The following is a 23,417-nucleotide window of genomic DNA, read 5'->3' as shown; positions in this document are numbered from 1 at the left end:
TAATTTTGGCCCTGCCGCCTGGGGCGTGGTCAAAAGATCAAATACTGAAAAATGAAATTACAGGTACATTTTTTAAACATTTTTTTTTAATGAAATTCTGTATATGCAATCAACATTGGGGGCACATGATTTATGTGGCAAATTTTTGGATTTGACCCCCGGTTCATGCCCCAGAGTTAAAACAGGGGTTAAAACATAAGATTTTTTTAAGCAGATTTTTTTTTAACCACATTTTTTTTTTACCAGATTTTTATTTAACCTGGTGGAACTGTTTGCCATCTTTCAACTTTCCTTTGGGTGGGAAGCGTGGGGATTTGCGATGGCGTGCCATCGACTTCGCTCCCGTTCTGTTTGCAAGCTGCTTTTTCATGAGAAATTTTCTGCGAAACATTAACACACAGCTACCACCACAGGAATTACTGGGATATTCACTGATGTACCATTTGTTGTACATCCTACTCCAGATTTGTAGCTTTTTTCAAAAAAGGATGTAAAGTGAAAAATGTGATTATTATTATTATTAACTTTAATAATCCTCAGTTATTGAAATCAGAGTTTCGTCTCAATATAACGTTCTTTCATAACAGCATATCAGTATCGCACTACATTGTGCAGTACGAAAGCTTGAGGTTTACACTCCAATACCTAGCACCCTTTAATGTACTTATTTTAGGTGTTTACATTTATTTTTCAGAACAAAGACATTACGACTGTTTACACAAAACTGAGGCCTGTTTCAGAAACCATGCAAAGTACTCACCAGTACCATACAGTGTGTCCCAGGCGGCAATGTAGCGCTTGTAGATGGGCAAGTAGGGCCTGACACGAGGAGGGATAAGTGGCATAATGTCGGAAATGTTCAGCATACAACCTATAGCGTCGATGAATTCCTTCGTTCTGGTAGGGACATGTTCTTCCAATGATCCCATACGTGTTTCAAACAAGACAGTGGAAATTCCTGAATGGAGAGAGAGAGAGAGGGAAAAGTGCAGTTGTCAGGATATCCTGATAAACAGTGATTCTAGCCTCTTAGAAATCACCACTTAGCATTGTCATATTATTAAATTAAATGCATGCAGAATGCTGTTAAATCTCATGTACGGTATTTCAATTTCACATTACTTCACTTCATTCTTTTTTTTTTCATTTTCATTTTATACAAAGTTGAGGCTCATGGAAGAGCAAGGTGATCGAATAGAAAAAGGAGTGCACCAAGCTGTGGGCCAGTGGAGTAACAAGCAGGCAAATTAAAAGAACAGGAAAAGAGGGGAAAAAACAGTAACGGATCTGAATGAGGCCTACAAGAAGAGTCTGCGGCCTGGAAAAGGACACGAAAATCCAGTACAAATGAATGTCTGTGAAGGTAATCAAAGTGATTTGTAAATGTGTAACATTAAGCTGCAATTAACACAAACTGTTAAACACAACAATTGCAGAGCAGGTTTCTTTACAAAGTCAGGAACTAATAGGAGGTAGGCATACCTGACTTCTGAATGCAAAACTTCAACATGCTTGGTAAAACCTAAAGTAACATGAAGGTAAGAAAGGCAACATAGTGACAGTGGGCCAGCAGGATGTGGGGGGGGGGGGGGGTGAGTGTAACAATTAAGGGAATGAATGAAGAAAGAAAGAAGATGAGATGAGTATCTGAAGGAGACAACACTTTAGACATTATAAAGGAGGCAATTACAAGAGGATCTCATTGAGATGTTTACAATAATGAAGGGTCTTAGTATTATCATTATTCTTTTCATTTTATATGGGGAGAGGTCGAATGGTACCACACTTATACCCTGCCTTGAAAACGATACTCATCCACTTCATAGTCCTCAGCCAACTCTCTCAACCCTCCAACCACCACGACCTTATCGATATCCCTCAACACACAATTTCCCATCTCAGCCGCGGTCTATCTCTTTTCCTCCTATCTCGCACCATCAACCTATCCGCTTTAATCCTCAAGCTCATCTGCCCACCAATCTCTTCCCTCAGTTCATCTACCCTCCTTATATCCACCCTATTCACTCCCGCAATCCTCCTGACTAAGTTGTCCTTGCAGACCTACAGCCTCTGTTGTTGTCTGTGTGTGTCTCTCTCTCTCTCTCTCTCTCTCTCTCTATCTCTCTCTCTCTCTCTCTCTCTCTCTCTCTCTCTCTCTCTCTCTCTCTCTCTCTCTCTCTCTCTCTCTCTCTCTCTCTCTCTCTCTCTCTCTCTCTCTCTCTCTCTCTCTCTCTCTCTCTCTCTCTCTCTCTCTCTCTCTCTCTCTCTCTCTCTCTCTCTCTCTCTCTCTCTCTCTCTCTCTCTCTCTCTCTCTCTCTCTCTCTCTCTCTCTCTCTCTCTCTCTCTCTCTCTCTCTCTCTCTCTCTCTCTCTCTCTCTCTCTCTCTCTCTCTCTCTCTCTCTCTCTCTCTCTCTCTCTCTCTCTCTCTCTCTCTCTCTCTCTATCTCCATACTTATCCTCCCATTCAGGATCATCTCCAGTACCTTCCAGAGTTTGGGACTCGAGTCGCAAAACTTTGCGACTTGATTCAGACTCGACTTGAGACTCGAACTTGGGACTTGGTGTCTGGGGACTTGCGACTTGCTTGCAACTTACATGCGACTTGAGTTTATAATGACTTGTTCACAACGTTCAGGAAATAATCGTTGAATAAACATTGAATTAAAACGGGGTTTAAAATAAATGGTAAATAATTTTCAGTCGTCGGCGTGCCAATGGTTCGGCCAATGACGACATACATAGGTATACCGCGTGTGTGTATGTCGTGTGCATGTGCAGCGAGCCAGTGCTCACGTCTACCAGGTCACACACCGGTCACCACTAAGGTTAAATGGAGGGTCCACTCTCCAGGCAGCACAGAGCACATCATGTCCAAGTGGAAAGTGTTTCACTGACGTCGGAGCACAACTATATTCAAACCATGTCATCGACATTCATGTGAAATCACGGAATCTTGGCCCCGTGCTAACAGCCCAACCCCATGAAAAGATGTTGTGACCTTTTCAATGTCATTTGACTGGGATTATTTAAACTTCGTCAGTAATTGCTAATTATATCACAGCAACAATTGAAGTTAATAAGTTATACGTTTCATTTTCTCCAGTGTGATCCCAGCATGCCTCTGTAGGCCTACTTCCTCTTCCCAATCCAAAGGTCAATGTTTCATGGAAATAGGAATTTAAAATTCTCCAGTAGATCTAAATGTCTGATTGCACCCTCCTTAATGATCACAGAACACTGGGGTGTAATATTTACAGTCACCGCTGCACACTTGCCTCTAAGTTGTCCAACCTGGGTTTGAATCCTCACCCAGCTATAAGCTGTCATCCCGCGGTGCATCACAGACAGAATGATTCAACGTGTGCAATCCCTCGGATGGACGTTAAAATGGTGTCTCGTCCACCTGCATTCATTGGTGGATGCTAAAGATCCCACGGAATCCTTGGCGAAGCGGACGCGAGCTATCGCCGACACCATGGCCAAATTCCAATTTCTTGCCCAAGCCTACAGAGGCCATTCCATCAGAAGCACAGCCGTGCCCTCAGCCAATGATGCTACCCCGCAGCATTGCTCTGCATGTGAAACAAGAAGATTTATAATCACAAAGCTTACATTACAGCAGTTTTTAAAACTTGTTCACAACTGATACACACTGGATTCGGCGAAGTTCTGGTTCACCAATTGTGGGGTAAACAAGTCTTACTGGTGGAAGTCGCTGTTGACTGGGGTAACATCTTCCATCATCGTCAGTATTTGACTGGATATGCTGATTGGTTGGTTTCAGGATCTTCACCATGCAACCAACTCAACAGATGATGATCTGGACCTAGGAGCACACCAACTGTTCGCAAATGTCCCTCTGGGGTCAGTGGGTTGAGGCGGTTATCATCACGATTCACCGTTGGGTGATGAACCGTGATGATGTTCTCATCATCAGCATCCAAGGAAGTCGAATGATTGTCCTCAGGAGTTGCCCTCCGTTGGACAACCTTCCGTTTCACCATCTTTTACCCTGGCGTGGACTCTGGATCAACGTGTAAATAGTCACATGACATCAACACGTTTCTCTGCAGGACTCTGACATGACCATACCCCTTTTCTGATTTGACATTGGGTACTTGGTTTAAACCCATTTGCCTAAACAACAACATGTACCTGTTCTTCCCAAGAAGAACAGAGTTTTCCCGGGCTACCCCGAGGGGTCAAGTTCCTGAGCAAAATCTGCATCGTGAAGAAATGGTTTTGTGATGTACTTCTCTGTCATATTTTTGCTTGTTGGGAGGCAGCACTCTTCGTGGCTTGCCTTGACGGCACGTCATATGCCTGCTTGGTATGCTATTGCATACCATATGATTGGGCATACCAAGTGAAGTGGTCAACCACTAGTAGCTTGTATTCCAAACCACTTTTGCATTTCTCAACATGGAGAAAGTTGAGCGATACATGTTCAAGAGCTTAGGTGGACATAAATGGTTCCATGGGAGCTCAAACTGTCATAACAGGGTGTTTCTGTTTCAAGCATACACGTTTCTTTGCGACATCCTCCTTAATATCATGTGGAGACAAGAGAATCGGTTTCTGGAAACGTCCATGCTACATTGTGTCCCCCAAGTGGCCCATTTTATCATGTAATTCTCTGTAAACAAATGGACGTGAAGGTTTTTGCGAGAAACAGCTGCTGTTTGGATGCAATGTCCCTATGAAACAGTCCATCATCCGAGATCACCAAGTTGGACCATTCTCTGAATGGAGCTCAAACATCAGGCATTTCCTTCCTCAATAGCTGAACAGGTGGTTTCCTCTCTCTCCTCTTTTCAGCTCTGACTCGCTGAATCACGTGATACTTAGATTGTGCATCTCGCAAATGGATATTGCCAAGGGTGGTGTTTTCTCCAGGCTCGTCTTCAGTCTCGCATACCTCAAACAAAGTCCCTGAAACAATGGTGAATATACACAATGGGATGCCATCTTTCTGAAGCCTTGTCCCAGTCATTTTTTTTTGTATACCTTGTCGAGGCTCGTATGAGAGCTAACACACAACACACAGCAAGGGGGGGGGGGCATGAGACATAAGGGGCGGGAGTGGGAAGGACAAAACAGTGGGGAACAGAGACATTAGATCGGACAGCATTATTGCCTGAAAAGCATCCAAGGAACATTCTTCTACACAGGTAGGTATGTAGCCTTCTATTTTAAAAGGCAGCCTCAAAAAAGTGTCTGCTACAGGATTACTTCTGCCAAGCCGATACTTGATCGTGAATCGGTAGTTGGCCAACTCTCCTACCCATCTGCATCCCATAGCGTTCTATTCAGTCTGGCACTGGTCGTTACATTTGTCAATCGATTGCTATCCGTTTCGATAGTAAAATGGGGGCGTAGTAAAGGTAGTCTCTGAATTTGTCCGTCACATCCCATTTTAGAGCTAAAAACTCAAGTTACCTGAGTGAAGGTGATAATTCTTCTCTGCAGGAGACTCGGTTGGAGAGCCATAACCAATCACATGTAGCTTCCCATTTTGGTTCTGGTACAGCACTGCCCCATGACCATCTTTAGAATTGTCTGTGTATAAAATGAAGGGTTCATCAAAGCATGGATAACCGATCACCGATGGCTGAGTCACGAGTGGGAAATGCCAACTGCACGATCAACCAAGAGATCCAAACTCCTCTGATGAGAGTCATTCCATTGTTAGGCCGACGAGAAAGGGCCTGGCTGGATTTCACTTTAATCTTCTTGCAGGCCTTGGACTTGTTTTTCTCACCTGACTCGACTTTTAGCAAACCATGCAGTAGCTTCCCAATCCTGGGGAAATCCTGATTGTATCAGTGACAACAACCAATTGGATCAAGTAGCTTCCGTAGTAGGCTTTTGTTGTTTCAGGGCTAACACAGCAGCAATATATCTTTTTCGTCCATCTTCTTTCCCTCTTCAGAGACGATCGCACCTAGATGTCTAATTTCTTGCTTGAACAGGTGACGTTTGTCAGGATGAAGCTTTATGCCGTTGGATTTGAGGCATTGCAGTACCTTGCACACATTCTTCACTTCTTCCTCAAATGTCTCGCCCTCTGTTGGACAGCCTTCCGATGATGTCGTCATGAACGATGATGTCGTCGTCGTCGAATGGCAAACAGCCCTTCCAAACATTCCTCCATACACCGCTGAAACACAGCAGCAGTGTTGGCTAGCCCAAAGGGGATTGTGTCCCACTGATATAACCTCCAAAGAGTTACAAATACAGTGACATGTTTACTGATTTCATACATAAACCCTTGGTGGTAGGCCGTTCCCTGGTCTAGAAGCAAAAAAACAAGTAATTCTTTTTTGTGTATACAGTCGAGGCTCATGGGAGAGCTAGAACACTGAACAGACCAGGATGCAACAGAACAAAAGGAACAACGGAAAGAGAAGTGGGACATGCCACCAACAGCATGGCTGAGGGAGAAAATAAACGGAGACAACAAAGGATGTGGGTAACGATGGGGTTCAAGGGAGAATGCAAGGGGTGAACAAGATGGACACAGAAGCACAATTGGAAAATGGGGGGGGGGGTGGGGTTAGCTTAACCGGTGTAGAAAAGATCATGGTTTTGGATGGGGGATGATGGTGGTGAGCAACTGTCTTGAAGACATGGAGGGAAAAAAGAGATTGAATCTAATATAGAAGTTGGTTCCACATGCGAGAAAAAAAGAGGAACAATTATGGTGGACCCTGTGCACCTGCAGATGCCTAGTTGGGGGGAAAGTAAAGCCTGGAGAGGTCAGAGGGTGCAAGATCAAAAAGGAGGTGGTCGAAGACAGAGAGACCACGGACTGTCTGCAATGGTAAAGGGATAGGCCCATATATTTAGCTTCAGCATGGGACATGCCAATGATCTTGAAGACCTTGTCTCCATGGCATCAAGATGAACAGGGTGTAAGGCAGGGGAACCAGCCCAGAATGGAGAGCAGTATTTGATCAAGCTGCAGATTAAGGCATTGTATGTGAATAGGAGGTCATGTGTACTAAGGAAGGACTATGTACTATGGAGACTGGCTTTAGAGGACAACTTTGAATTGTGATCTGTTCAATGAAGATTGTGTCTCATAGAGAGACCCAGGAGTTTTGAGTGACTGAACTTCCTCAAGAGCATTGTTAATAAAGTATATGGGGTGGGTGGGTGGGGGTGGGGGGTTGCCAGATGGTTCTTTCAAAGAGAGCGAGTGTGAGGGATTTCTCAGGATTGAAAAACATATTCCAAGTGTTGGACGAGTTAGTGATTTTGTCAAGGTCAGGGGGAGGGAAAATGCTGCTGCCTATCTGTCAGAAAGATGAGGGATGTCACGGCAGAGCGTGGAGTCGTCAGCAAAGAGATAAAGAGGATTTTTTTCAGAGTCAGTGACATCATTGAAGATTAGGAATTGGATGGTGCCGAGAACACTGCCTTGTGGCACACCAGCCTTGACGGAGAGAGGAGATGAAAGGATTCCACTGAGTGTCACACATTGGTTACGAGAGTAGAGGAAGTCAGTAATCCAAGAGTGGAGTTGGCCTTGGATTCTATTGGCAGACATTTTGGAAAGCAAGGCAGGATACCAGACTGTCTCAAAAGCTCGAGATATGCCCAGAGAGATGGCTCTGATGTCATTTCTGAAATTGAAGGCCTCCAGCATTGTTGGGAGAGTAGAAGCAGCATGTCCAAGGTAGCGTGACTCGGTCTGAAACCGAATTGATGATCTGAGATGAGGCTGTTGGAGAAAAGGAAAGATTTATTGTCAACTGTGATGATGGATTCTATAACTTTGCTGATGATTGGAAGTAAGCTTATTGGTCTGTAGTTAAGGAGTCTGCATTTACACCTTTTTATGTGATGCTGTGATGTTGGCTGATTTCCAAACAGATGAAAGATGACCTAGATAGGGTAAATGACAGAGTGAAAAGGGCAGAGGGAGGAAGTGCAAGAGCAGCAGAGCAGGTTTTTAGGACATGTGAGCTGATGCCGTCTGGTTCTGTTGCAGATCATGAGAGTTGAGGGTTGCCGAAGCATTTCCTTCTTTTTCACTTTGAGCAAAACACTTTATTTCTGACTTTAGATTGTATGCTTTCCTGGTAGGGCTCCCGTGATATTTACTGTCAATATGGCTGGCCCGGCCCCATAGCCCGCTCGCCATTTCCCAAAACTGGTGGTTTAAATTTATAGTAGTGACAGTGTCTTCAATGGTTGGTGGATGACCGACAATGCCAACAATGGTGGCAAGACTCTGCAGTGCCACTTCTTTGGCACCGGGGACAACCCGGGCTCGAAACCTTGGAGGGACCCTTCCCATACCTTCAGACGGGCGATTTTGTACAAGTGATTCTTTAATACTAGCTATATCTGTTTCTAACTGCTTCACAGTACCCAAGTCATTCTTGATTTCAGCAATGTCATCATTCACTGTGTTGGCTTTCTCGTGAAGCTTGGCTTTGCGGGTTTGTTCAGGCTGAGAAACATCAGGATTATCAAAACGCTCCTCTTCAATAATGGCACATGCAGCACTGCCTTTGACTTTCTGTCTGCTTCCAACTATGGAATTCCTCTCCTCCTCTTGTCATGCTGCATAGTTCAATTTCGCAACGAGCTCCTAATCGGAAATACGTACACCTTTGAGTTCAGTTTTCAACTCTGCCCCAATCAAATCACTAATTAACCCGGTTTGAAGAGCATGTGGCATCATCGCCTGCACTATCTCAGGATCATATTTCATTTTGGGAACCTGCCTCTTTGGAAGTAAGTAGGACAGGTTGTCTCAGATAATGGACCCGAATGACAAAATCTTGTGGAGTTTCTTTATCTCCATCCGTCGCTGAACTCAGCGGCTGATAAAGTTCAGTAGGATCTTCGGTTCGAGACAACTTGTCCTATTTGCTTCCAAAGAGGCAGATTCCAAAATAAAATATGATCCTGAACTCGTGCAGAGAATGATGTTGACATCGACAAGGGATCCCACAGAACGCCACCCGGACGAACCTCCCAGCCAGCGCCTCAACCAGGGCAGACTACCTTACCTTAATTTCCCCCTTCATTCTATTTCCATACCTCTCTGTTTCTTTCAGTCTTGTGTGTTTGAATGTCTGATAAGTTTAATCAATAAGGTAGGGCTCAGGCATGCGTGTCGTCAGACACTGTTACATTTCACAATACTCGATCGGTGCCCAAAATCAATTACTGGGGTTAAAAGTGAATAAATCTGTGCATACAGTCAGGTCAGGTATGGGAGCATGTGCCAGAACAGCGCGTCGCTGCGTCCACTTTCCGCCGGTACTCCAGGGGCCTCCGTCTGGCCATCCCCCAGGCAGATGCCAGGCCCATCCCCATCTCCTTGAGATGATGGTCAACCTGCTGCAACCATGAGGCACGTGGTCGGCCCACTGGCCTCCTCCACTCATGAGACTCCCTCGCTGAGAGAATCTGGTGAGCAGGATCAGCGTCAGGAAAACGAGCCACATGTCCATACAGCCGCAGCTGACGCTCACGGACTATGCAGGTAACAAATCTCATCCGAGTCTCTCTCAGCAACCGCTCGTTGGACACAAAATCCGACCAGCGATAGCCAAGGATTCTCCGAAGAGACCTGGTACCAAAGGAATTAAGTCTCCGTCTCAGATCCTTGGTCAAAGTCCAAGTCTCGCACCCATAGAGCAAGACTGGAAGTACCAAGGACCTGAAGACTCGGACTTTCGTCCTCCCGCACAGGTACCGGCAGCGCCAATACACCCATGATCCAGTGAATCCATGACTCCCCAGGCCCGACCCAGACGTCTATTGACCTCCGGCTCACAACCTGCGGAGACATGAATATCACTGCCAAGGTAAGTGAATCTATCCACGACCTCAACATCCTCACCACAAACAGACACAGACAGGACAGCAGCATCCAAGATGTCACCGAAAGCCTGGATCTTTGTTTTGACCCAAGAAATCCGTAATCCCAACGGCTCCGACTCCTCATTCAGCACCTCGAGGGCCCCCAAGAGGATGTCTAGAGTCTCCGCAAAGATGACTGCATCATCTGCAAAATCAAGGTCCGAGATCTTGACATTGCCAAACGATGCACCGCAACTTGATCTCTCCGACATCCTCCCAAAAATCCAGTCCATACAAGTGCTGAAAAGTGTAGGGGCAAGTACACATCCCTGACGAACTCCAGTAACAACTGGAAATAAGTCAGAGGCGGTACCACCACACTTCACAGCACTCTCAGTACCAGAGTAGAGTTCAGACATCAGATCGATCAGTTTCGGTGGCACCCCACGAAGACCAAGAATCCTCCAGAGGACATCCCGATTCACTGAATCGAACGCTTTACAGAGATCAACATAGGCTGCAAGCAGCCCCTTCCGAAACTCTCGTCTGCGTTCGGTGAGGACACGAAGTGCAAGGATACGGTCAATCGTTGACCTCTTTGGTGTAAAGCCTGACTGCTCTGGACGCTGGTGCTCAAGCAGATGGTGGCGAACCCTATCAAGAATTATCCGAGCAAAGACCTTGCCCGGCACTGAGAGCAGCGTCACCCCTCGGTAGTTGTTGCAGTCTTGGCGATCACCCTTCCCTTTCCAGAGAGGGACAACAAGGCCCCTCTTCCAGTCAGTTGGGATGATGCCTGTGTTCCAGGCAGAGCACAAAACTGCATGCAACGACGCGAGTGCAGCATTTCCACCAGCCTTGAGAAGTTCAGCATGGATGCCACAGATCCCTGGAGCTTTGCCCCGTTTCAACTGGTTCACCGCAGCCCGTGTTTCCACAAGCGATGGTGGACCACAGTTGATTCGAGGGTCAGCAACAGGGATTGTAACACCCTTGACGTCCAACTCGACAGCTGGGGGATCAGCCTGGTACAACCGCTCAAAGTAACCGGCCCAGCGGGCCTTCACTTCAGACTCCTCTGTCAAGAGCCTACCACTCTCTGCTCGAACTGCAGTGCTCCGAGGGATGGGCTTGGATGAACGTAATGCGCGAATTCCCCTGTAAGCGGGACGAGAATCACCTGTCCACAGGTGATGCTCTACCCCCTCACAGATTCCTCGCACATAGCCCTCCTTGTCCACCCTCAGTGCACATACAGTTTTACGCCTCAGCTCCCTAAACAGCTCAGCTCTGCCATTCAGCCTGGCCCTGCGACTCTGGTCAATGGTATCCAGTGTCCCTTGAGAGACAAAATTCTTCTTTGCCCTGCGGTGAACTCCAAGGCATCCACCGGCAACATCAAGGACGGTGGTCTTGAAGGTGCTCCACAACTCTTCAGGACCCCCAAAGCACCCAGACCCCCAAGTGTCCACTCAGCCTGTTCGCAAACTCCTCAGCTACTCTCTCATCCCTGAGCTTGGCAACATCCAGCCTAGGCTGGGATGGTACCATTCTCCAGGATTTAAGGTGCAGCTTTAGAGTTGCTACAACAAGCCTGTGGTCAGTATTGAGGAACTGAGCACTCCGGTAGACCCTGCAGTTCTGGATCATCCTCCAACGACCGTCAATGAGGACATGGTCAATCTCCTTTGCCACACCGCCAGCGTTGGAATACCAAGTCCAGCGATGAGCTTGCGGGCGCTGAAACCATGAACCAGCCACCCTAAGTCCATGACTTCTTGCAAAGTCAAGGAACTTAGTGCTATTCTGGTTCATAGTTCCTGACCCATGGGGGACCAACACACACCTCATAACCATCCCTATCAGTTCCAGTCGATGCATTGAAATCCCCCAAGACTAGAAGTGTATCTCGGCCTGGGGCACTGATCAACCACAGACTCGAGTGTGGCGTAGAATGCATCCTTCACGGTAAGATCGCTCGCCTCAGTCGGAGCATAAACAGAGACCAGGGAAATGACACCCTAAGGAGTGGCCAGATCCTAATCTCATAATACGCTCGTTGACCGGTGTTACCTCAATTATCATTGGGGTCAGCTTATTGGACACAGCTACAGCAACTCCTTGGGTATGGTAACCATCAGAGCGACCAGACCAATAGTAGGTGTAACCACCCACCATTATCTCGCCGCAATCCGGTCTCCGAACCTCAGAGAGAGCTGCAATCCCGATGTCCAAACGCTTGAGCTCAGATGATAACAGAGACAGGTGATCATCCTCTCTTAGGGATAGGACATTCCAGGCACCCACCCGAAGGGACCGCCTCAGGTTAACCCAAGGAGACCGCCGTCTGGTGGACGACACCTCAGCACCACTCCGACACACTCTCCCGCAATCTGACCCAGGGATGTTACCCCGTGGTTTCCTCCTATCAAAGATTGGGGTCCCGAAGGCTTTGCCCCAATCCCATCATCCGGTGAGCTTGCCCTGCGAAGGGAAGCTGCACAGGGAGGTACTCCCACGGAGTGGGTTTTCAGATTTTTTTGCGTTTTTGCGTTTTGCGGAATGAAGCGTTTTACGGTGGCCGGAGTGCAAATCCTGCCACCAACCTCCTAATAAGAAGTAACCCAACTGCAGGAGGACGTCCGCAGACACAGTTGGGCACTAGATATGGATGGCCGTTGGCTCACAAGGAGCTCCTCTGCCCTTTGACAGGTTTTGTTTTTAATCCTGCTGGGTGTCCATATCCAAACACCCTCCTCACCAGAAAACCTGGTGGGGGAGACGGTTTAGTCGCCGACAACCCGACCATGGAACAGGTTAGTACAGGTTTACATGGTACCTGTAGCAGGTCACAGATCGAACCTGACCTGACAAAAACAGTATACGAGTGTAATGGATTCGATAAAGTGGAAAAGTGCAGCAAAAGTGTTGATGATGGGATTCAGCACACAATAAGACATTTTGTTCAAATTTTTAAAAGGCTGAATATTTTAAAGCACCTTCAAAAGCAAACTTGTACAGCTCGCTTGCAAGGTCAGTCACAGTATCACCATCACTACTGGCAGCACGTAAGCGTTGCATTCTTGCTAGGAAGTCGGTGACAATGGCATTGAGTGGCTTGGCATATGACATGACATCATTCGGCCGTAGCATCCTTTTGTTGAGCACTGTGCGAAAGCGGTGCCAGGAAGAACCTTCACTGTGGTGGAATTACAAGCAGAAAGTAAGGTTCAAATTCACTTTTTGAAGAAAATCGTTCATACACTTTGGAGATTTAACCTCCATTTGATAACTATGTTATGCTGTATTTCCAAAATTGAGTCCAACTCCCTGCTGAAAAGCAACTTCTCGAGGCTAATTGAACAAAACAGGCTGACATCATGTACATGCTTACTTATAAAGGAAATAGTGAGTGCTTCAAAATGAAATGTTCGGCTTTTGATGTGACGCACTTTGAGGAACAAGGAGAAAAAGACATAAAATATCATTGCCCCCGTGGTTTTCGTAATTTGTTGTATGGAGTTGAAGGGCCGGCCCATATTCATAGATTTTATGTGTATGTGCAACTGACTTGAGTGGTCATGTGACATGGAAGATTGGGAACAATTTGGTTATTCGGTCATGAATATTATTGAAAGTGGGTCACGTAGTTATATTATATACCAGCAAATGCCACCCATCACTTCGCTGATGGCAATACAAAAGGGGGGAGGGAGAAAAAAAGGGAGGCGGAGAGAGAGAGAGAGCGGGGAGAGTGAAGAAGTGGAGGGGAAAGGAGAGAGGGGGAGCGAGGGGTGGTGGGGGAAGGGAAGACAGGGTGAGGTAAGAGGAAAGGAAGGCAGACGTGCGATGGAGCGTTAATTACGATTCATACTGTTTCGTCAAAATGATTCTGCATAGAATAACAATGAAGATAGAAACAATATAATGTCTGAAATCCATTTTCTACCAGTAATACTAAAAACACAGCCTGGTGTTGCCTTTGCTGTTATGGTAGGGGTTTGGGATCTTAAGGTCCTGAGTTCGAGCCCCGTTGGCCACTGAATTAACACCAGGGGGTTGATTCAGCCTGTCGTCCTTCCGAGGTCAGCAAAATGAGCACCAGTATACTGGTAATCGGGGCACTGCATCAGCGGCATAGCCACGCCCCTAACCAGTGATGCAACCAGCAGCCAAAAAGGCAGCACACGGTGGGAACTATAAACACAATCTAGAAACAAACTCCCGTCTGGAGACAAACTCCTGTCCACACATAAATACCATACCGATCGGTCCGGAGCTAAGCTTTCTGGAGACAAACACCGCCCAAACACTTCCGGAGACAAACACCACCAAGACAAGTCTGAAGACAAACACCGCCCGGACACGTCCGGAGACAAACACCGCTTGGACACGTCCGGAGACAAACACCGCCTGGACGCCTCTGGAGCCAAACTGGCTGGAGACAAACACCACACAGACATAAACAATGCCCAGACATGTCCAAAGACAAACCCTGCCCAGACACGTCCAGAGACAAACACTGTCCAGACATAACCACCATCCGCATATGTCCAGAGACAGAGACAGATGGGGGTAGGGGAGTTCGTAGAGAGAGCATGTTGTGCTTTATGTAACACACATACACACACACACACACACACACACACACACACACACACACACACACACACACACACACACACACACACGTGCTTGGCCGACATTAGCAATTTTTCGGGAATCGTCAGGTTGGAGTCGGTGTGATTACCAACTTCAGTACTAACTGTATGCAACTCAGAAACCTTGAGTAGCTTTTACCGAAAAACATCGTTCTATTTATATAGACGTTTCAGGGAGACGTTCACAAACATTATTCATTAAGAAACAGCTGGTGGGTGATGGGTGGAAAAAAATTTGGCTCGGTAATTTAGAAAACACGTTAATATAACAAACGGCTCAGAAATCGTGTGTTATTTCACAACTCACAAAAAAAGGAGCACGAACCACTCTCTCAGAGTGATGGAGCATGAACCACTCACTCAGGGTGATGGAACATGAACCACTCACTCAGGGTGACAGAGAATGAACCACTCGCTCAGGTTGATGGAGCATGAGCGACTCGCTCAGGGTGATGGGGCACAAACCACTCCCTCAGGGTGATGGAGCATGAACCACTCGCTCAGGGTGACAGAGCATGAACCACTCGCTCAGGTTGATGGAGCATGAACCACTCGCTCAGGTTGTTGGAGCATGAGCGACTCGCTCAGGGTGATGGGGCACAAACCACTCCCTCAGGGTGATGGAGCATGAACCACTCGCTCAGGGTGACAGAGCATGAACCACTCGCTCAGGTTGATGGAGCATGAACCACTCGCTCAGGGTGACAGAGCATGAACCACTCACTCAGGGTGACAGAGCATGAACCACTCGCTCAGGTTGATGGAGCATGAACCACTCGCTCAGGGTGACAGAGCATGAACCACTCACTCAGGTTGATGGAGCATGAACCACTCGCTCACGTTGTTGGAGCATGAGCGACTCGCTCAGGGTGATGGGGCACAAACCACTCCCTCAGGGTGATGGAGCATGAACCACTCGCTCAGGGTGACAGAGCATGAACCACTCGCTCAGGTTGATGGAGCATGAACCACTCGCTCAGGGTGACAGAGCATGAACCACTCACTCAGGGTGACAGAGCATGAACCACTCGCTCAGGTTGATGGAGCATGAACCACTCGCTCAGGGTGACGGGGCACAAACCACTCCCTCAGGGTGATGGAGCACGAACCACTCGCTCAGGGTGATGGAGCATGAACCACTCGCTCAGGGTGATGGTGCACAAACCACTCCCTCAGGGTGATGGAGCACGAACCACTCGCTCAGGGTGCTGGAGCACGAACCACTCCCTCAGGGTGACGGAGCATGAACCACTCGCTCAGAATGATGTAGCGCAGTACCGCTATCGACAATGGGCACTCGGCAAGTGGCTAAAGCTGTTGCCTGCTCATCTGTGCACATGTCACGTGGTACATCGGTTGGGGTCCATGCAAACATTATAACTTTTTTTTTTTACCTCCGGTTTTTTTTTGACCAGATTTGCTTTGATTCCCTGTTGAGCACCTCGCGAAACCTCCGAAAATATAGACACAGTTCTGGCAGACGCTACGGATAGGCAATCCCTCTGGGGAACAGGGTGCGAGCAGTGAATGCATTAAATCATATAGCTCAATGAAGCTGGTCAATTTTGTTACGTTCCTAAATTTTTTGTTCACTCAATATAATTCTCCAAGCAGTTGAAAAAGATTCATTTAATTCTTCGGAAATTTCACTTTTTATTGTGTATCTATGGAGAAGGAGGGAACATGGCCTTGCTAACTTAAACTAAATAGGTATATCGGTTTAGTTATAAGATCCGATATTTCTTATAAGATCCGTGTGGCCATACGTGCGTGGCTGTACGTGCAAACCAAAAAAAAAAAAACTTTCAAACAACCACACAGGCCGTTCCTTCGCTCTCGTAAACGACGACTGGATTGGGGCATTGTGTTTATCTATAAATGCTCATAAGAAATCGAGAAATTATTAGAATACAGTAAGACATCACTATCCAGAAGTCCGCACGTTGTAACCCGTAATGGGGAACATGGCTGAGGATCTCTTCCCCAACGGCCATGCTTACGCAGCAACGTGTCCTGTCATTGGTTGGTAAATAAATGGCCATAACTTGTGAAGCACTTGTCCGATTAATATCAATCCTTGAAAAGGCACATCCTCAGGTCCCCAGCAATATACCTGGCAAGTTTTAATTAGATCGGACCAGTGGTTGTCGAGAAACAGCGGTCACACACACACACACACACACACACACACACACACACACACACACACACACACACTGCTGGAATTATAGATAGATGAACTCAAACATCTAATTTTCACTCTTGCACTTCCTTGGAGTTTTCTTAGTATGCATGTGAAATTTCAGGTTGCGAGGTTTCATGGTTTTTGAGTTATGGAGGACACACACACACACACACACACACACACACACACACACACACACACACACACACACACACACACACACACTGCTGGAATTATAGATAGATGAACTCAAACATCTAATTTTCACTCTTGCACTTCCTTGGAGTTTTCTTAGTATGCATGTGAAATTTCAGGTTGCGAGGTTTCATGGTTTTTGAGTTATGGAGGACACACACACACACACACACACACACACACACACACACACACACACACACACACACACACACACACACACACACACACACACACACACACTAACATTTATTAATATTGAAGATAGTTGGTCACGTGACATGTATGATGTTTTTGATTGGGAAAGCAAATTTCGCACAGAAGGGATTCAATGGTCATATATTTTGAGACATACTGAATTACACAAACAGTATAACATTAAATAATATTTATTTATGTGTAAAATAAATTCAATAACTGTAGACAATTGAAAATTATCATTCAGCTGAACATGCTGTCTAATCAGGTTTTGTAAACTGTACTTAAAGGTGGTGGTTGGGCGAAATTGAAAAGAGCAATCAGAATTTCTTTTCAATTTTCATGAATGATGCTTCATGGTGTCGGTATGAAAAAATAGAATAAAACAAGATCGGTAAATGCATGTCCAGGAAATGGTTGAGGACATGTTTGATACCAGGTTGTTGTTTTTTATAACTAAAATGGCCGCCAGTCAACCAGTCGGCCATCTTTGATCAGATTGCAAAATAAAGTGAGGTACACGTGTACGCCATCATGTACTGTGCTTGCGCCAACACTGAACAAAATCGGACCATGTACATCCGAGAAATGGTTGGGGACAGATTTTAGTAATGAAATGGCCGCCAGTCGGCCATCTTGGATATGATTTCGAAACAAAATGATATGCGTGTGTAAGCAATCATTCCTTATCTGTGTGCCAAGTTTGAACAAGATCAGTCGACGCATGTCCGAGAAATGGTTGAGGACGTGTTCAACATCAGGTTTTTACAACTAAAATGGTTGCCAGTCGGCCATCTTTGATTGAATCGCAAAACAAAATGATGTGCTTATGTACACCATCAGGTATTGTCTTTGTGTCAAGTTTGAACAAAATATGTTAATACATTTCCGAGATATGGCTGCAAATGGACGCACGGATGCATGGACAAACAGACGGATGCATGGACGGACGAGACCCAATCCATAATCCCCTATTTCAGACCAAGTCCAATGGAAGCACATAATATCTGATGTTTTTGAGGCATGAAATTTCAAAACTACACCGCTGCCAAATCAAAGGAATTGTAAAAGGTATGAAATTATGAACAAACTCTGTAATACCGTGCTCATGTAACTTAGCACGGAGTAGCTTGATATACACCATTCATTGCTCTTCTACATTAAAAAGAAAACAAGCAGTGCTATTGAAACGCATGTATGGTCAAAGATCCGTGCAACATCACATCCTCTAAGCTCTACACAGTGGTTTGCACTAAAAGTCACACAACCACATCAAACTGCACACACGTACAGCATATCCCACATGTGTCCGTCTTACAATAGAATACTTAAAATACGTCTATCTATTGCTGCAAGGAGAAGCGTCCATCGATTCGTGTGTCACGCTTCATTCTGAAGGGTCCCTGCTGTCGTAGAGTAATAAAAACATTACCGTTAGAAAGCTAATAAATAAATTTACTTGGTTGAAAAGCTAATAATTGATTTACTTGGAAGAAAAATTTGCATCCGTTTAATCTTAAACTTTTAAAAATCACATCTTTCCTGATTGAATAAGAAGGGGGAATGGGAGCTTTCTGTAGTAGTTCCAATGATTACATATATGTATTATCCTACTAGCAGAAAAGCCCGTCAAAATGACAAGCAACCCTTCTGTATTTTCACACTATTCGGCCTCTTGAAAACTCGGGCTAAAACCGAAAGTATGTGCAAAACCCTGAATTTATTCACAGTCCAACAAATGAGAATTTCCATGGAGAGGTTTAGCGGTGAGGGGAGCAACTTGTCAATGAAATAGTTTCCGTTATACATGGTCACACAAAATATCTCAACAGACACGGTCTTCAAAACAACAATGATGACAACAACAACAACTCCAATAACAACAAAAATCAGGCAAATCACTCATCCCTTTATTTGGATTACATACATGAAGGAAAACCCTTCTGTATTTTCACAGTAATCAGCCTTGAAAAGTCGGGCTAAAACCAAAATTACGCACAAAATCCTTCATTTATTACACAATTTGCTCATCTCTTGGTTTTGGTGGTGTATTGGCCACAGATAACTGCAGCGATCGAACCTGAAAATAATTTCTTTAATCACCCAGGGTACAAACGTGTAGGAAAAACACACCTACTGTGTATGTGCATATATAATACATCGTGGTTATATAATACCATTTGCACTGGGCCATGAGCTAACACCTGTGGCCTGCAGCTATGCAGCTTCACCAAATTGCAGGGATGATTGTTTTTTAGGTTACATTTGTGGGTGGAGTCAGGGCAACTGTCTAACGAATGGGGCCACAGCAGTCCGTCCATACAGACATGGCCAAAAACGAACTGGCTTTTATGTATAATAGATGTGGCAGCAGGAACCCTTGATAAGGACAAGGAAGGAGCACAGAAAATTATATATTTTAATAACTCTCCAATCAATAGAAATATATACACCAGTACACAAAAGGAACACACAAACAACAACAGCCACTAACACAGCAACAACAACAATGACATGTCATAAAAGATCATCGAATTAAACTTGAAGAAAACGCAACAGCTAAATTTAAATATATTGTTACGAATTCGCGCCCGCCGGCGTGCGAGCGGCCGCGTACCTCTAATGGCAGCCGCGTCGCCCACCGGACAGACAATTCAGTCGTGACCCTCCTGGAACTATCGCCAGGAACCAGTCACGGGTGAGGGTTTAACCTCACCACAGCCCAGTCCGCATTCTACCCGCGCAAGATAGGGTGAATCGCCGAATGTCGATATACCTAAGTACTTGCGCGGGTAACCTACCGAGGAGCTGCACCACGCCACAGGTCGGCTTAGGACACGAACGGCTTAAGCGGTCCGTTCTGTTCTAAAGCGATAACCGAGCGGGTATTATCGCCGACCTCGACGGATCCGATTCTCCTTACCGGGTGTTTAAAACCCAACTAATTATTCCACGATGCAAGATGGCATTTACAATGGGGGAAAGATGACGCAACGAACGGGATACATTTCGCACAAGGACATTTATTAACAAGCACACGTATATACTGCCAAGGCAGTCATGCAATGTACAAGCAAGAAACAAATAAAAAGCGTTACCACCGAATACGAGCAATAATGTACATGCACAGTCACTTATGCAGGTCGACTTTACAAGACACGGCACCACCAACATTCATTCAAAAGTAAGAAATGGCCACCCCCAAAGACGAGGGTGGCAGACAGGGTCCGCGAACCTTTATAACGCGGGACCCGGAGGACCGAACGGGTCCCGCGAGACCGTGGCAGGTTACCTGCCCCCCTCGGTGGTCGGCAAATCGTGACATCCCGCTCCCACGACCGTCAGCGTGGTCGCGCCTGGTTCCGGGACTCCCACGTGGCCGGCAAGCTCTATCCGGCGCTCCTCGTCCAGACGCGCAGGTACACCACACAGCCGGCACTGCTGCGCCTTCCGTCCGCGTCTCCCACCAACAGGCCGCTCACAGGACCACGAGCGCAGGAACCAAGCGAGGAAGAAGAAGAAGAACTGGACCACCGGGGAGACAGGGCAGGAGAGACGCATGAACCATGGAGAGAGAGAGAGGGAGAGCCTCGCGTGCGGTCCGCCCTTTATAGCATGGGGCTCCGCCCTTCGCACCACCCCGTTTTCGGCTCCACCTTCCTTCGAGAAGCTTCTCGAAAAGGGGCGTGCCCTCACTCCGACCGCCTAACGCCGTGCATCCACCAATCGGAAGTGAGCTGCCCTGCCCCCTTCCCTTCACACCAAGCGCGGGGAAAATAGGCGGGAAAAAAACCTGCGCGTCATCGCAGTTCTTTCCTTGGCGCCTTTGTTTAACGTTTTCGGATGGTTTCCGACGCAGAAACCGTCGTAGCGTGGTCCATGGAGGATGGCGTTCGGAAGCGGACATAGTGGCGAAGATGATGGTGGTTGTTGTGATGGTTATTGTAGCGTGGTTGGCGTTGTGGCGTAGTTGGTGGCGGTTGTTTGTGTGGAGGTTTGTTGCGTGCTTGGCGTTGTTGCGTACTTGGTGGCGGTTGTTGTTTGTGTGGTTCAAAATAACGATAGATAAAGAAAAACGGCTATCTCAAAGGGTCGCAGCCCGGTGAACACGAAGAAATTCCCTCTAAACAACGTTGGGGAAACCTATCTGAACACTCACTTACCGGGATAACTGATCTAAGGAACCTTTATGGTGTTCTGCTAATTTCCACAGCCGTAACAATATTCATGAGTGCTCTCCATATTCTCATAATAAAGGTTTGTTAAAAATTTGATGACAAAAGCTCAAATGGTAAAAATGTTATACCTGGACAGACAGACAGACAAACAAACAAACAAACAAGAAAGACGTCGTGCATAGCACGATACTTGCAAAATCCCTGAAACAAATTTGACCCTAAAAATAATTGGTGATTGACTTCAGTGACCAGATATGCAAATCCGCTTCAAATTTCAATTCAATCGGATGAAAATTGAGGATTTTAGAAATAGACTGAGGTTGTTGACCTTTGGCCTATGTTGACCTTTTGACCTCAAAATAAATAGACTTCTTGCTTGTGACAAACTACCATATGGTGAAGTTTCATGAAAAACGGTTTTAAATTGTGACCTGGAGATGATGTTGAAGGCCTTGGTTTCCACGGCGTCAAGCTGAGCAAGATGTGAGGCAGGTGAGCCAGCCCATAGGGGAGAGCAGTACTCCATCAAGCTGCTGATGAAGTTGTTGTAGGTGGATAGGAGTTCAGGGTACCATGGAAGGACTTTGTAAGATGGAGGATGCCCAGTCCGTGGCTGGCTTTGGAGGCAAATGTTGAAATATGGTTTGCCCATGAAAGATCGTGGCTGATAGTGAGACCCAGGGGTTTGAATGATGGAACCTCCTCAAGAGGATTGTTAAGAAAGTAGTTGGGGGTGGGGGTGTGGAGGGAGGGAGGTGTTGTGAGATGGTCCTTTCGGAGAGAGATTGTGAAAGTGTGAGATTTGTCAGGATTGAAAAACATATTCCTTGTGGTTGACCAACTTGTGATTTTTCGCCCCCGTTTGACTTAGTCCAAAACAAGGGCTTATGGATTTAGTCTCGATTTCCGTGTCCGTGCGCGCGTGTATGCGTGTGTGTGTGTGTGTGTGTGTGTGTGTGTGTGTGTGTGTGTGTGTGTGTGTGTGTGTGTGTGTGTGTGTGTGTGTGTGTGTGTGTGTGTGTCAGCAACCATCTCTCAGACATGTGTAGACTATTTTATTCATACTTGGCACAAATACAACACATAATGGCTGACATATGCACGTCATTTATTTTTTGAGATCAGATCCAAGATGGCCGACTGGCGGCCATTTGAGTTGTAATAAACCTGATGTTCAACACGTCCTCAACCATCTCTCGGACATGCATTTACCGATGTTGTTTAAATTTAGCTCACAGATAAGGAATGATGGCTTACATAGGTGTCATTTTTTTCCCCGAAATAAGATCCAAGATGGCCGACTGGCAGGCATTTGAGTTGGAAAAAACCATGATGTTGAACACGTCCTCAACCATTTCACGGACATGCATTTACCAGTGTTGTTCAAACTTGGCATACAGATAACGAATGATGGTTTACATATACACATCATTTCATTTTCCAAGACAATATCCAAGATGGCCAATTGATGGCCATTTTATGATTTATATGCATTTCCAACCATTTCTCAGACATGCATAGTCCGATTTTGTTCAAACTTGGCACAAGCACAGAACATGATAGTATACACATGCCCCTCACTTTATTTGGCAATATAATAAAAAAAATGACCAACTGGTAGATTGGCGGCCATTTTAGTTGAACATAAATATGGGCTAACTCTTTTACTCCATTCAGCAAAAATTACAAAAACAATGAGGGCTATGACATTTTATGCCTTCATTTACTTGTTTTTCTAGGTTTAAAGAGAGGGAAGGGGCTGCAGCCTGCCTGTTTGAAGGATGAGGGATGTCACCACACAAGGTGGAGTCATCAGCAAATAGATAAAGGGAATCTTCCAGAGAGTCAGAGAGTTTTTTTGTAATTAAAGTGTAAAGATGGGTGGAGCTGAGGTTCAAAATCACCCACTTAGACGGAGTTTCAGCCGGAGCGCAGCTTGTGCCATGATGTGCAAGATCTGAGGTGCCGTGAGATGGTATGAGGTGTTCGGATTTGTACAAGCCACCTGGGTCCTGTTGTGCCTTGAGATCTTTGCTGCTCTATATTTGTCAATCCTTTCTTGCTTTCACCCTCCACAGAATCATAATCAAGTGAGTTATAAAGTATCACATTATTGTCACTGTTTGATAGTATTCTGTTCAGTGGGCAATCCCTGAATTTTGACATTCATATTGG

At 46.0% G+C, this 23,417-nt stretch overlaps 1 protein-coding gene across 2 annotated transcripts in view; it reads right to left on the bottom strand.

The window, feature by feature from the left end:
* Window positions 1-23,417, bottom strand: part of LOC147029466 (sterol 26-hydroxylase, mitochondrial-like) — a 78,285-nt gene that overhangs the window by 27,113 nt on the left and 27,755 nt on the right. For both annotated transcript variants that reach the window (XM_085872530.1, XM_085872531.1), the window contains exons 3-4: window positions 12,825-13,024; window positions 761-958 (exon numbers count right to left, since the gene is read on the bottom strand). In XM_085872530.1, the coding sequence (XP_085728656.1) occupies window positions 761-958; window positions 12,825-13,024 (398 nt within the window). The remainder of the gene's footprint in view (window positions 1-760; window positions 959-12,824; window positions 13,025-23,417) is intronic.

The sequence above is a fragment of the Eptatretus burgeri genome, chromosome 3 (assembly GCF_056783735.1).
Source record: "Eptatretus burgeri isolate ZD-2024b chromosome 3, Ebu_testis_v1, whole genome shotgun sequence".
Taxonomy (NCBI): Eukaryota; Metazoa; Chordata; class Myxini; order Myxiniformes; family Myxinidae; genus Eptatretus; species Eptatretus burgeri.
Note: the sequence above shows the minus strand (reverse complement) of the source record. Positions and strands in the feature narration are given on the sequence as shown.